The sequence below is a fragment of the Pecten maximus genome, unplaced genomic scaffold, assembly GCF_902652985.1.
Source record: "Pecten maximus unplaced genomic scaffold, xPecMax1.1, whole genome shotgun sequence".
In the NCBI taxonomy this organism is placed as follows: domain Eukaryota; kingdom Metazoa; phylum Mollusca; class Bivalvia; order Pectinida; family Pectinidae; genus Pecten; species Pecten maximus.
The window spans coordinates 10,022-26,050 of record NW_022980425.1 but is presented as its reverse complement, the minus strand read 5'-3'; the positions used below and the strand labels follow the sequence as shown (position 1 = coordinate 26,050).

Sequence of the window (16,029 nt, the reverse complement as noted above, 5' to 3'; positions counted from 1 at the left end):
TTTTGGATCGTAACTATGCATCAATGCGCATGTATGAAGTCCTCTTTGCTTGTCCGGATCAGCTCACAAAGGAACTCTCCAAATTTGAGAGACTTCAAGAGGATATTCAAAATAAGTTATGTTCTCCATATGTGCCAGTGTTAAGGGATGATTACATAGAAATATTGGAACTGTATAAGGCAGGGGGAAAGACAGCCATTAAACTTGCTGTCACTTTTGACCCAACATTCAAGGCCACTATACATGTTCACAGGAAAAAACTCCCTCAGGATCATGATTTATGGGATGGCCTTCCTCAAAGTTTCGACACATACTCTAAAGTTCAACTGTTACTTGATAGACTGAACAAGTATGTTGTGTGTGAATAGGGAACCCTGATGAAGAGTATCAAGATCTGGTCCCTGTTGGTACTGCACTGACATCTGGAAATTCTTCAGAAGTTCATGCGTACAGAGAAGGTGACTTTGGTGCGGAATTGGGAAAGGTAACATACAGTTCCACCATCAGGGCAATGAACTGTCCAATGTTAGTGGAGGGGCCAAGATGCTGTAGTTGTGCGTCGTATAGAAGGTGTTTGCGAACTAGGAAACAGCGTCTTGCAGAAAAAGATAATTTGTTGGACATAGATCTGATTCATAGCAGGTACAAACACAAAGACATGAGTAGGCAAATGTTGATTTCCAAAATTAATCAACAGAAATCTTGTATCAAAAGCATGCAGCACCAGATAGACAAGCAAAGACGAGACATAGATAGAGAGATTTTGAGAAGTGGCATAAGCATTCCCGATCATCAAAATCAGGAAATGTCGGACTTGTTTAGTGTTTGTAGGGAGGACATGGAGAAGGCATTTCCAGACCCAAATTCTTTGCAAATATTACTCTGGGAGCAGCAGATGAAATTTTCAAGATCAGGGAAAAACGGAATGAGATGGCACCCAATGATAATCAAGTGGTGTTTATATCTTAGACACAAATCTTCGAAAGCTTATGATGTCTTAAGAGACTCTGGATTTATCATTTTACCAAGTGCTAGAACTCTATTTGATTATTCTCACTATACCGCAAGTGCTTTAGGATTCCAAGGGGATGTTGTCCAAATGCTGCAGGAGGAAGCATCAAAGAAAGAAATGTTTTCTAAGGAAGAACCGTACAAGTGCTATGTAGGAATCCTTTTTGACGAAATAAGAATAAAGGAAGATCTAGTGTATGACAAGCACACTGGAGAACTGGTTGGCTACTGCAACTTGGATAAAGTGGGCAACCAGATTTTACAGCTACAGAAATTATCAGATAATGAGGGAAGTGTTACAGCAAAAAACATGCTTGTGCTTATGGTGCGTGGTGTGTCAACAGACTTGAAGTTTCCTCTGGCTGGATTTGCAACCTTAAGTATTACTGCTGACTTTTTATATCCCATCATATGGAAAGCGATAGATATTGTTGAAATCATCAATCTAAAAGTGCTATTTTTGACATGTGATGGTGCATCATCAAACAGAAAAATTTTTGACATGCATAAAGTGTCTGAAGACCAAGTGTTAGTTTATTCAACAGTCAACCCCAGAGACAAAAGTCGAAAAATATTTTTTATATCTGATGTTCCTCATCTGATGAAGACAACTAGAAACTGTTTCAGCAATTCCAATGCCCACAAAAACACCCGAAAGCTGTGGAAAGATGGCAAGGATATATCGTGGCTTCATATTCTAAAACTTTATGAGGAACATTGTGAACTTTCTCTGTACAGTCCATGTCCGAAGCTTACACGCGCACATGTTGACATGACAGCTTTTGGATGTATGAAGGTTAATCTCGCAGCACAAGTGCTGAGCAGTTCTGTGGGAAATGCTTTGGAGGAATTGTATGGTGACTCTGTCAATGAAACTGTGGCTTTCATAAGAAATTTCAACAAATTTTTTGATTGTTTGAATGTGCGGAGGTAGGAATAAGAGAAATCCTGATCTGAATCCATACAAGCAAATAACAGACCCAAGGTTAGATTGGTTGAAAAGTGACTTTTTGGGATATCTAGATAACTGGAATGTGTGTGTCGAAAACCGACACGGAGACTTCAACCAGAATCAGTGCAACAGAATGAAGTTGAGTAAACAGACAATAGATGGACTTAAAATTAGTGTTAATTCAATTACAGAATGTGTAAAAGTAATGCTGAATGCAGGTGCAAACTTTGTTCTGACACACCATTTCAATCAGGACCCAATTGAACAACACTTTGGACATTATCGTCACAGAGGTGGCAACAATAGCAACTCAACTGTTTACGAGGTTAGAAATATGATGACATCAATGAGAGCAATCGGTGCTCAAGCTCTGGCCCCCAGAAATGGAAATGTTCAGCGTGGAAACGAGGAAAAACATGCAGCCTGTCATAGACAATACAAAACTCCCAAAAAGGAGATCTTAGATGACATTCGTAGACAATGCACATGTATTTTTGTTCAGACCTATATGCATCCAAAAGTACATGTATATATTTTCTATGAAGGAAATATTTCAAAAATTAAAATGAACTGTTGTTTGATTATTCCTATTTTCAATGGCTTTTATGATCAGTATATTAACATTTCTTGAACTAATAATTTGCGAAAATGCAATTTGACCATAGCGTGCAAATATACCATATGTTTTTCATTTTGGACAGGCAAAATACATTGTGAATTATATGATTAAATACTGATCACAAGCTAAAGCCATATAAAAATAGTTAAGCAGGTAAAAACGTTTTGAAATATAAGAACAAAGTCAATTAGTAGATTTAGAAAGTGTTTAATGTGTTTCAATATAAATAGTATGTACAACATGACAATCTTGATGCCATATCCTGGTCATTATGAAAGATTGTGGTAGTTAGTCATGTGGTTGTGGTGGCATATAAGTAGTAGTAGTCTAGTTTATTTGATATAATTACTGGATTTTGATATGACTTCAATGATTCAACACCAATGTGATCATGAACAGACTTCAACTTAAACACATATATATATAACTCGGGCTATGTATATTATGATTAAGTACTTGTTGATATATGTGATGAGCTTGGATTGAAAGAATAATTTAATAGAATCTTGATTGAAGATGTTATGCATATGCATGCTGACAAATAGCAAGGCTCGAACAAACAGTTCATTTTCATGATTCCTTTTCATTAATGTTTGAATAGATTGGAAAAAATGCCTCTTTTATATGCAAATGAATGGAAATTCATAATAATATTGCTAAAACATTGTATGCATTGTCAAATATAAGAACATTTGAAATCATTGATTACACATTCTTGGAAAAGGTTGAATGTTTTTGATAATGAATTCTTTCACTAAAATAATATGTTGTGTGTTTCTTTTTTCTTTAAATATTTCTGGGTAGATACTACAATTGCAATATGCATATATGGAGCATCATGTAAATGGAGGAGTGAAATAAGTCAAAGAATAAATTTGTAAAATACATATATATCCTTTATGATATTTATAAATTCATGATATTAAACCATTCAACTCCGGCAGTAAATTAAAGATGAATTAATCTACTAATTATGATACCGGTTACTTTATATACATTATTTACATACAGGTGATCAAGTGCTTCATTTGTACACAAAAATGCTTACCTATATATGTATATATATATAGATAGTATACCATATTTTCTGTTCGTGTTATATATATAAATTCATATAAAACTTTTCGTAGAAGAAAATATTTTGTCATGCATTTACCTAGTAAATTAAAATAGTTCATGTATCTGTTTTTCAGTATCAATGCAAACACGTACACGATGCAACTGATTAAAAAATGATTCGCGATCTTGGGATAAACACAGGTTAATGTCGGCAGAAAACAAAGACAAAAACAAGTCTTGAAAAAATGATTTGACCACAGAATTAATCTCCACAAACTTTGCAATTTCACAAACAGAAGATTTGAATAATTTATTTATATTGTCATTATGTATGTCTAACACACTCTGCTTAAAAGCATTTGAAAAGTTCTCGCTGAAAATGTCTTGATCAACAAAAAGTTTTCCCACTGGTTCCTTAGAACTTTGAGCAATAACTTCTGATGGTATGTGTGTACTTGATTTTGTCTCACCCGGAGTCTGACTTGGCAATCTGTGATCACTCGCTGAAAAAAAAATATTAATTAGACATTTAAAATTGATATTGTTTCATGCAATATATTTCCTGATAGAAAATAATATTTAGATATAATTTTATAATGGTTTAATCCTGTTTCTCCAAAAACTAAAAATCCAGTTAAATTTTTTTGGGACAAACAGGATTTGCTTACACAGGGGTCTAATTAATAAGTAAACACATAACACTATTATAGCTTTCATTCATTTATGATGAAATCCAGGTAAATACAAGTAATACAGGTAGATATGTGACAACACTTCGAAAAGTTCAATCTGAAGTTTCACTTTGAGATGTGAAATATTAAATTTCATTAATATATATCATAAAACATACAGTTGAGTGTAAGCAAACATTTACACCTAGTGCACTAGTAGTACTTCATAAATCCTGTAACTAAGTTAAATTGTTCAAGCCAAGCTTCATTTATCTTTTGGTACTTTATATTTTGTATCGATTGATCAGTTATATATTTAACAAGTTTACTTACAGTTTTTTTTCATCACATGAAAGTATATAATAAAACATTTGAAAACAATTATCATTAGTTGGAATATTTTCAATTTGATACATTTAATTTATATTGAAGTTTAATTTCAGATTAAATTAAGCGGCATATTCATAATTTCATTTTTGATGTGATTTTATGCTTATCAAAACCCAATTCAGCCATTATGGCATAACATATTTTGTACATTATATGTATACATCCAATGCTTACAGTCAGAAACCTGAACACCATAAAGAAATTATTTAAATCTTGATTTAACATGTAAAGAAAGAGATTTTTTCAATGTACTGGTAATTAAGTGATCATAACAGTTCTACATTTCAAAACTACTTGAATTGGACATTCAATTAATAACAACAAATTCCATATAAACATACCCAGAGTTTTTTCCATAGTTTACAGTCCTGTTATAAGTGAAAGAATAGCAATCACTTATTATTAATTATTAATTCAATTGAAAAAGGGATGCAACAGAAAAAGAAAATGTACAACTTATTTTGAACAGACCAAATTCATGATTGATTTATGAATCTTACCAGATAAAAATTTAAAATTAAAAAAAAATACCAGATGCAAATAAAAAAAAAAGCAAAGAATTACCAGTGCTAGATCTACTAAAAGAACCATCCAGACATGTCACAACTTTGACACAAGATGCACATTACATGATTGTTAATCACGGCCCCGTGCCTTACAACGATTAATCTACCCGAACAGTACGCTAATAATAATACCTTTCAGTCCTGATTTGTTATGTTGTTTCTTTGTGTGACCACGGAAACCAGCTATACTTTTGAAATGTCTATTACACACTGGGCAAGAGTATTCTGCCTTTTCTTTTTTGCTGCTAACTTTGGTCAATTTCTTACAAGATGGTCCCTCAAAATCACTGTCACTGCTATTTCTGTCGTGTAATTCGTTATCTGTATACTCTTCTAACAAAAAATCTAAATCGATATCGTCATCCCACGACAAAAAGTCTGAAGATGCCATCTAGAATACATAGTACCATGATTCACAGTTAAGATGCAAGATTTTCTGCTGTTAGAACTAATTCTTGTGCTCTCCAATTGAAAATGACTATAAAATAAAACTTCACAACTTACCGGTGATCGGGTGACATGTTGACACAACTTGACGAGTACACAAGCAAACTCGCGAATGTAAAAAAAATACCAGACAGTCGTCGCCACGCTCGTTATAGCTGACATGCGAAGCCATGTGTGCCAATCGCCGTCACAACAACAACAATCCTTAGTTCCGTGTTCAAGGCGCAGGCGCAACACCAAATCTCGCGACACAAAGCTTCCGCTTCAGATAACAAAAGGTGCATGCGAGATGTAGCGAGACTTACCTATCTTTCGAGTCTCTGTGATATACAAGTCTCTGGTTATACTCATTTCTTTTTCTTGTATAATTCTGCAACATATACATTGATTAACGTTCATAATATTCATATTATTCAGACAAACCAAATTGGCTACTTAGTACGTGCCGGTTTGTAATCGGGTACTTTCTAACAAAACATCATCTTAACCAATTATATCCGCAATTCGACCGGCCATTTTCGATAAAACTTCTCCAAAAAGAACCCTCAGTAAACCGAACAAATATCCAGGTCCCGTGCATGTTCGGTTATAGAGGTTCCACTGTATATATCTTTCTCAAACATTTAATCGTCTGTAATCCATGTGACTATGACTTGTTAAAATACAAGGGAAAGGTTCCAACATTGGTTTTCATACGGGAGAGATTTAGTCTATTTTCGATTATGATGAAACTATATATTATTTTTTGAATAAATTAAGTGTCCTTCATGACGAAAAGCTGGTTTCGTATAGAATATAATGCATAAGTTTAATGTATGTGTGTATCGTCTCGTCTCATAAACCAGATTATCCAGAACTGTTGGTATGCTTATTTGAAAATTAATATGTTAATAAAATGGCACATTTCTTTATATATAAAGTGTTGTACGTGTTATAAGTAAAGTTTAATGTACGTGTGTATCGTCTTGTCTCATAAACCAGATTATTCTGAACTGTTGGTATATTTATTTGAATATTAATATGTGAATAAAATGCCACGTTCTTTTATAAATAAAGTGATGATGTCGAGTTCCTTTTAATAGTAATGCGTAAGAAATGGTAAACACATAACTAATATACATTTATTGCCAATGTACAATCAATATGATACATTGTATATATATATTTGCATATTGATGTACATGAAATATGACGGTATAGGTTAAGTCATATGACATAACAATCTTAAATTCTTACTTTTTTAATCATATAAGGATAAAGCCAAACCACATGTGAATGGTCGTAATGATGGGATAAATTAACGTTAATTAGTGGTCTTTGCGACTGTCCAAAGTGGTCGATATACAGAACAGCGGGATGATCATGTACTATATAGTAAGACCAATGACGAGGACATGCAATTTTTATGAGTCGTGCCCCGACGGGGTCTCAAACTTGTGATCTCGTTATAACCGGAACAAGGACGTTTAGTCCGTTAATCAAACTAATAACACATGCAGGGGCGTAGCTTGCTATATAAAAATAGCCCGGGCTTGCACATAAAAAATCCTAGTATGAATTATTAATAAGCCATGGTCTTGTAAAGTTAATATATCTAATATGTATTGTCGACCCGTCAAGGTCTTGAATGTAGAATCACAAAAAAATCTAAACGTAGATTAATTAAAATTAATGATAATGAAATACGCAGATAGCCAGTCCGGAAATGGAAACCTGAAGTCGTATCCGTTTATTATTATAAATCTAGGGGTTTCCGGTGTTTAGTTGTTTGGTGCGTAAATATGAAGAAAGCACAATCAACGATATATATCTAGATAGCAAAGTCAAAGCCCGACAGAAGAAATTTCGAAAATGTTAAATCGACATCTAAAAGTGACACCTCTCAAATTATAATGACACTCACACCTTATTTAGAAGTATGGTCCCAAAATCCCAACCCAGAGGAAATGTACAATCTACGATATAGAGAAATATGGATTCCCATCAAGGTAGGCTTCATGAAGACAACGATTCGTACACTGTATTTTTCTATCTTTTTATACCCAATTATATGAGGCGCCGTTTTTATATTTATTCATTATTTTCACATAGGCTATGCTATGCATGATTCGAATTTTACATGTGTGAAAAATGTGAAACCCTATTTTTGCTGTATGTATTCAAACATTCGATTTTTACATATGCATATTTCGAATTTCGCATACACACAAAACGATTTTTTATATGCAAAAATAAATATTTTTGGATATCATATGTTCAAATAATTTTACTTAAATTCGACCTTTGGATATCTATAAATAAATTATGCATATGTAAAAATAGGGAATAAATATAAAAACGCCGCCTCATAGGCTCATACTATTATAAAAAAGGGGAGACAGACATCTTAGTCTAAATGCTTATAATAATGTTTACCTTTTTCCGGAAAACTATGTTTCCGTTCCGTTTCCACGGTTTACAATTTACTCTAAAAGTTGATTGTAAACATCAAAATGAAAAGAGCCGCGAGCTCGTGTAAAAAAATTGACGGGTTTTTAGGAAGAAGACATTAGAAAACGGACCTATTATTTTGATTTTAATAACACAAGTTTAGTACTATCAAGCATTACCGAAAATCATTTCCAGGGGCTGATCAATTCCTTAAAACCATTTTCCGTCGGGGGGCTTCGCCCTCCTGAACCCCCCACCAGGGCGCTGCTTCTGTACGTAATGTATTGTAAAAATGAATTGAATAAAATCGAACGAACATCGACTTTGTCATCTGTTCATTTAAAACAAAATATTATCAAGTAATACATGTATATACACTTACATAAAGATATAGTTAAATTGCTTAACATTTACTGGTCCTTTCCAAGAAATCTGGTTATCTGATTGTAGTAAAAGAAAAGAAACAATGAGGAATAGAAAGATATGTATTATATAGTATTGTGATAAAGTGATTTGATTGTTATTTCATTAGGCCCGGTATCAGTCATTTCATTCGCGTATACTGCGAGACGGAAAAATTGTTATGCTTTCTATTTCTATCACGCGTTCATTGTTTGCAATTAACATTGTCATTTGAAGACCAATATGAATAATTACAAAGTTTGTACTATCTTGAAAACGACACATTTTATAATATTACCACTTCCTCATTGCCAATGTGCAATCAATATAATGTATATATTTATTTGTATATCGATGTACATGAAATATGACGGTATAGGTGAAGTCATACGATTAGATAGTGAAGAGTATACAACAATGATTTTGAGTAATTTTCAGAAGTTATATAATCATGGCCCAGTTATAATTGTTACCTGTGGTAAGGCAGCGTCACTGAAAAGCGGGCATGCCTAGATGACCCCTTTTCCCTCGGCGCCCGATCCGAGATAGTTCGTCACGCATGACTGCTGTCCAGGTAAAGTAGGAGGCAGCGCGTATGGCTGGCTGTGCTGGCGTTGCTGGTCGATAGATTAGCCCGAGGCTAACAAAACTTTAAACTGCTCATTGACGGAAAAACTGAATGGTGGATCAACTGAACGATTTGCGGAAAACTGAACAGTGGGTCGCGAGAACTGAATGATTTCGTAAGACACTCCAATTCAAAAGTTAGCGGTAGACCCACAAACAGAACAGCATCCGCGAGGTTCCTTCACTCGAGAACGCTGTCCGTGAAAAATAGATACTTTCTGAATACTGAACGGTACAAATTGAAGAATGATCGGTAGAATGTTAAATGAACAGTGTACCGGGAGGGCTGAACACTGATTTGAAGAATGAATAGTAGATTGCTAGATTGAACGGCATTCACGCACTGTGAACGGTTAATTGTCATGAATTAACGATTTTCTTCAACAGAACGTTTTTTTTAACGTAATTGAACGGTCTAGGGCCCTCAGTGTATATGGCTGTCAGTTGACAGTGTGTATAAGATATGGCCGTCAGTAAAGAGTGTATTAGATATGGCTGTCAGAAAAGTGTGTATTAGATATTGCTGTCGGTTGACAATGTGTTTAAGATATGGCTGTCAGTACATTATGTGTCAGATATGGCTGTCAGTTGACCATATGTATAAGATATGGCTGTGAGTACAGTGTGTATCAGATATGGCTGTCAGTTGAGTGTGTATCAGATACTGTGTCGGTAATTCCATTGATGCTGCAAGTGTAAACGTCATCTTCAAATCTCTCGAGAGGCATATGAAAATATAACCTCGCCGTCCCCGCATCAGACTGTGGTCAAAATTACCCAAACGATCCTGGATACTTCTTTTTTTTTAGCGAAGTTAGGTTTTATCTGTTAAATGATATATTTTCTTTGATATTTCTTACATAAATGTTTTTAGTTTGAATTTGGTCTGACGTTGAGAAAATACTTTATTTTATAATAGAAAACGGGCACTTTCACGTGATGAGACAGACTCGAAATAACATGTGATTAAACTTTGGGTCAAAATTACCCAAACGGTCCTGGATACTATTTTTTTTCTAGCGAAGTTAGGTTTTATCTGTTAAATGATATATTTTCTTTGATATTTCTTACATAAATGTTTTTAGTTTGAATTTGGTCTGACGTTGAGAAAATACTTTATTTTATAATAGAAAACGGGCACTTTCACGTGATGAGACAGACTCGAAATAACATGTGATTAAACTTTGGGTCAAAATTACCCAAACGGTCCTGGATACTATTTTTTTTTCTAGCGAAGTTAGGTTTTATCTGTTAAATGATATATTTTCTTTGATATTTCTTACATAAATGTTTTTAGTTTGAATTTGGTCTGACGTTGAGAAAATACTTTATTTTATATTAGAAAACAGGTACCGAAGAAGCCTCTTCCCTAAAGAATTTTTGCTGTATTTTCAGTTCCAATTTTCTCAATCAGAAATTGTGAGTTTCTATGTTTATAAATACGAAGAAGTGTTGATCATAATACAATTTTTTCACAAGCCAATACTGTAATTGATTGATCATAGAGCTCTATATTATGCATATTCAAAAATTAATATTAAACCATTGATTATTTTTGAGCTTGGAAGAAAGTACATTTTTCCGGAAATTAAAAAAGTAGCTATATTTTCTCAATTGAAAAGGTACATTTGATATTACAAAATAATTTAATATAATTAATTATAAGAAAGTCAAACTGGCCTACAGTTGCCCCACAGCCAGCCATGGATAAATAATTACCCTCATTATGACAGGGGATACCCCTGAAAGATGTATATTATGTAGCAGGAGTGGAAAAATGCACACCCAGACCGGGGTTCAAATCCGGGACCTCCGAACACTAGCCGGATGCTCTACCAATTGAGCTATACCTCAGGTCGCCAACAATCGACCCGGTCCAGTTCCGCTACATATTATACCCCCCTTCCCCCATGGTGAAGTAATTATATATAAAAGTTGGTTTATTTCATGTGTTTTGTTTTGTACCTGTACATTGAATTTTTATTTTTTAACAGAACAACTTTAATTTGGTTTTCAACTTGATCAATAACATGCAGAATACTTCATGCTTAGTAAAAGTTTTATTTTCTAATGTGTAGGAATGTAGTTCATATTGAAATGTCAGGACCATTGCTAAATATTTTTCCTGATGTGTGCATATATTTATTACAGGGATATACTTTTGTTTTGACACCATTTCTATGTGAGGACACAGGGAGTTATAAGGCTTGAGTAGTAATATGTGGTAATTTTCTGGATTTTCCTGTAATATAGTGGGATGTTTACACTTAAATATTAATATTTCTCGACCCTCAAGGCTACTGATGGGGAAAACATTTTGTGAGATTTATTCAATGTTTCTAGGCCAATGATTTTTAAGTCAATCACAGATTAACACACATATCATCATGACATGACACTGGATAATCTGGCAAAGTTTCAAATATCAGCTACATTTGAAACAAAAATTGATAGCATGTGATAAAACAGTGGCCCTCTTCATGTGTGCAGTGTTGAATTATGAATTTGTTGTAATATCATATTTTTTGTTCATATAGACATGTATATCAATAAATGGCCAGTTTTTAGCTCATCTTTTCGAAAAATAGCGAGAGCTTATGTTGTCCTTTTGACGGTGGTTTTTTAAATGTTGAGTTTTTGGTACAAGTGTTGAAAGGCATAGTAATTTATGGTAATTAATATAGTCCCTGTGGGGGTTAAGCTATCCTCTGCCAGAGTTAAACTGAAAGATTTTTTGGGGAAAAAACAGATTTTTCAAATTGTTGGACAAAATTTCAGCGTTAAATTTTTGGTGCAAGTGTTGAAAGGTCACTTTACAATTGTACTAAGGTGCTGATATTTGGCAATAGAGTCCCTCAGGAGTTAAGCTATCCCTTAGGCCTGTCAGATTTAAACAAAGATTTTTAAAAAAAATCTTTTACAAGTTTTTGGACATAACTATTTAAGCGTCAAGTTTTGGTGCAAAAAAATAGCTATTCCTGGAGTAGAAATTAAAAAAAATTGGACTTTTTCTTTTTAAATTTTTTTTTTTAATCTTTGAACTTTTTTGTAAGTTTATGTTACAAAAACCAATGTGAAAATGCTCACATTAGACAATTTATATACCTGTCCTATAAATTTATATACCGAGACGAGCTATGCTGTTCTCCAAGAGCTTTTGTTTTTTTTGTTCTGCAAGATAATTAATTTATTTTGTATTTGTTCATTTCAGAATGCCAAAACTAAAGAAAAGAAAGTTTTTGGGTGCCAAAAAAAAGTTTTTTGACAGTAAAAAGAAGACTTCGAAGAAGCCTGAAGTTTTTGATGACAATCAATACATGCTGTTGCCTGGTGTGATTAAGGAACCTACTGACGTTGGCTCTGATAATTGCATCACATGTGGATGTCGACCACAGCTTTACCATAACATCATCGCTTCTGAACATGAATGATGGGACAGATGGCAGTCAGACAAATGAACCTTGTGATATCTCTTCACGTCTTTCACTTTTGGATCGTAACTATGCATCAATGCGCATGTATGAAGTCCTCTTTGCTTGTCCGGATCAGCTCACAAAGGAACTCTCCAAATTTGAGAGACTTCAAGAGGATATTCAAAATAAGTTATGTTCTCCATATGTGCCAGTGTTAAGGGATGATTACATAGAAATATTGGAACTGTATAAGGCAGGGGGAAAGACAGCCATTAAACTTGCTGTCACTTTTGACCCAACATTCAAGGCCACTATACATGTTCACAGGAAAAAACTCCCTCAGGATCATGATTTATGGGATGGTCTTCCTCAAAGTTTCGACACATACTCTAAAGTTCAACTGTTACTTGATAGACTGAACAAGTATGTTGTGTGTGAATAGGGAACCCTGATGAAGAGTATCAAGATCTGGTCCCTGTTGGTACTGCACTGACATCTGGAAATTCTTCAGAAGTTCATGCGTACAGAGAAGGTGACTTTGGTGCGGAATTGGGAAAGGTAACATACAGTTCCACCATCAGGGCAATGAACTGTCCAATGTTAGTGGAGGGGCCAAGATGCTGTAGTTGTGCGTCGTATAGAAGGTGTTTGCGAACTAGGAAACAGCGTCTTGCAGAAAAAGATAATTTGTTGGACATAGATCTGATTCATAGCAGGTACAAACACAAAGACATGAGTAGGCAAATGTTGATTTCCAAAATTAATCAACAGAAATCTTGTATCAAAAGCATGCAGCACCAGATAGACAAGCAAAGACGAGACATAGATAGAGAGATTTTGAGAAGTGGCATAAGCATTCCCGATCATCAAAATCAGGAAATGTCGGACTTGTTTAGTGTTTGTAGGGAGGACATGGAGAAGGCATTTCCAGACCCAAATTCTTTGCAAATATTACTCTGGGAGCAGCAGATGAAATTTTCAAGATCAGGGAAAAACGGAATGAGATGGCACCCAATGATAATCAAGTGGTGTTTATATCTTAGACACAAATCTTCGAAAGCTTATGATGTCTTAAGAGACTCTGGATTTATCATTTTACCAAGTGCTAGAACTCTATTTGATTATTCTCACTATACCGCAAGTGCTTTAGGATTCCAAGGGGATGTTGTCCAAATGCTGCAGGAGGAAGCATCAAAGAAAGAAATGTTTTCTAAGGAAGAACCGTACAAGTGCTATGTAGGAATCCTTTTTGACGAAATAAGAATAAAGGAAGATCTAGTGTATGACAAGCACACTGGAGAACTGGTTGGCTACTGCAACTTGGATAAAGTGGGCAACCAGATTTTACAGCTACAGAAATTATCAGATAATGAGGGAAGTGTTACAGCAAAAAACATGCTTGTGCTTATGGTGCGTGGTGTGTCAACAGACTTGAAGTTTCCTCTGGCTGGATTTGCAACCTTAAGTATTACTGCTGACTTTTTATATCCCATCATATGGAAAGCGATAGATATTGTTGAAATCATCAATCTAAAAGTGCTATTTTTGACATGTGATGGTGCATCATCAAACAGAAAAATTTTTGACATGCATAAAGTGTCTGAAGACCAAGTGTTAGTTTATTCAACAGTCAACCCCAGAGACAAAAGTCGAAAAATATTTTTTATATCTGATGTTCCTCATCTGATGAAGACAACTAGAAACTGTTTCAGCAATTCCAATGCCCACAAAAACACCCGAAAGCTGTGGAAAGATGGCAAGGATATATCGTGGCTTCATATTCTAAAACTTTATGAGGAACATTGTGAACTTTCTCTGTACAGTCCATGTCCGAAGCTTACACGCGCACATGTTGACATGACAGCTTTTGGATGTATGAAGGTTAATCTCGCAGCACAAGTGCTGAGCAGTTCTGTGGGAAATGCTTTGGAGGAATTGTATGGTGACTCTGTCAATGAAACTGTGGCTTTCATAAGAAATTTCAACAAATTTTTTGATTGTTTGAATGTGCGGAGGTAGGAATAAGAGAAATCCTGATCTGAATCCATACAAGCAAATAACAGACCCAAGGTTAGATTGGTTGAAAAGTGACTTTTTGGGATATCTAGATAACTGGAATGTGTGTGTCGAAAACCGACACGGAGACTTCAACCAGAATCAGTGCAACAGAATGAAGTTGAGTAAACAGACAATAGATGGACTTAAAATTAGTGTTAATTCAATTACAGAATGTGTAAAAGTAATGCTGAATGCAGGTGCAAACTTTGTTCTGACACACCATTTCAATCAGGACCCAATTGAACAACACTTTGGACATTATCGTCACAGAGGTGGCAACAATAGCAACTCAACTGTTTACGAGGTTAGAAATATGATGACATCAATGAGAGCAATCGGTGCTCAAGCTCTGGCCCCCAGAAATGGAAATGTTCAGCGTGGAAACGAGGAAAAACATGCAGCCTGTCATAGACAATACAAAACTCCCAAAAAGGAGATCTTAGATGACATTCGTAGACAATGCACATGTATTTTTGTTCAGACCTATATGCATCCAAAAGTACATGTATATATTTTCTATGAAGGAAATATTTCAAAAATTAAAATGAACTGTTGTTTGATTATTCCTATTTTCAATGGCTTTTATGATCAGTATATTAACATTTCTTGAACTAATAATTTGCGAAAATGCAATTTGACCATAGCGTGCAAATATACCATATGTTTTTCATTTTGGACAGGCAAAATACATTGTGAATTATATGATTAAATACTGATCACAAGCTAAAGCCATATAAAAATAGTTAAGCAGGTAAAAACGTTTTGAAATATAAGAACAAAGTCAATTAGTAGATTTAGAAAGTGTTTAATGTGTTTCAATATAAATAGTATGTACAACATGACAATCTTGATGCCATATCCTGGTCATTATGAAAGATTGTGGTAGTTAGTCATGTGGTTGTGGTGGCATATAAGTAGTAGTAGTCTAGTTTATTTGATATAATTACTGGATTTTGATATGACTTCAATGATTCAACACCAATGTGATCATGAACAGACTTCAACTTAAACACATATATATATAACTCGGGCTATGTATATTATGATTAAGTACTTGTTGATATATGTGATGAGCTTGGATTGAAAGAATAATTTAATAGAATCTTGATTGAAGATGTTATGCATATGCATGCTGACAAATAGCAAGGCTCGAACAAACAGTTCATTTTCATGATTCCTTTTCATTAATGTTTGAATAGATTGGAAAAAATGCCTCTTTTATATGCAAATGAATGGAAATTCATAATAATATTGCTAAAACATTGTATGCATTGTCAAATATAAGAACATTTGAAATCATTGATTACACATTCTTGGAAAAGGTTGAATGTTTTTGATAATGAATTCTTTCACTAAAATAATATGTTGTGTGTTTCTTTTTTTC

At 34.3% G+C, this 16,029-nt stretch overlaps 1 protein-coding gene across 1 annotated transcript; it reads left to right on the top strand.

Annotated features, from left to right (window-relative positions):
- The first annotated feature begins 12,684 nt into the window (after window positions 1-12,684).
- On the top strand, window positions 12,685-14,917 carry LOC117319517. The gene is given in 2 exon segments (XM_033874307.1): window positions 12,685-13,023; window positions 13,026-14,917. Coding segments are annotated over 2 exon segments (1,920 nt in total). The 3' UTR covers window positions 14,607-14,917.
- Window positions 14,918-16,029: the final 1,112 nt, after the last annotated feature.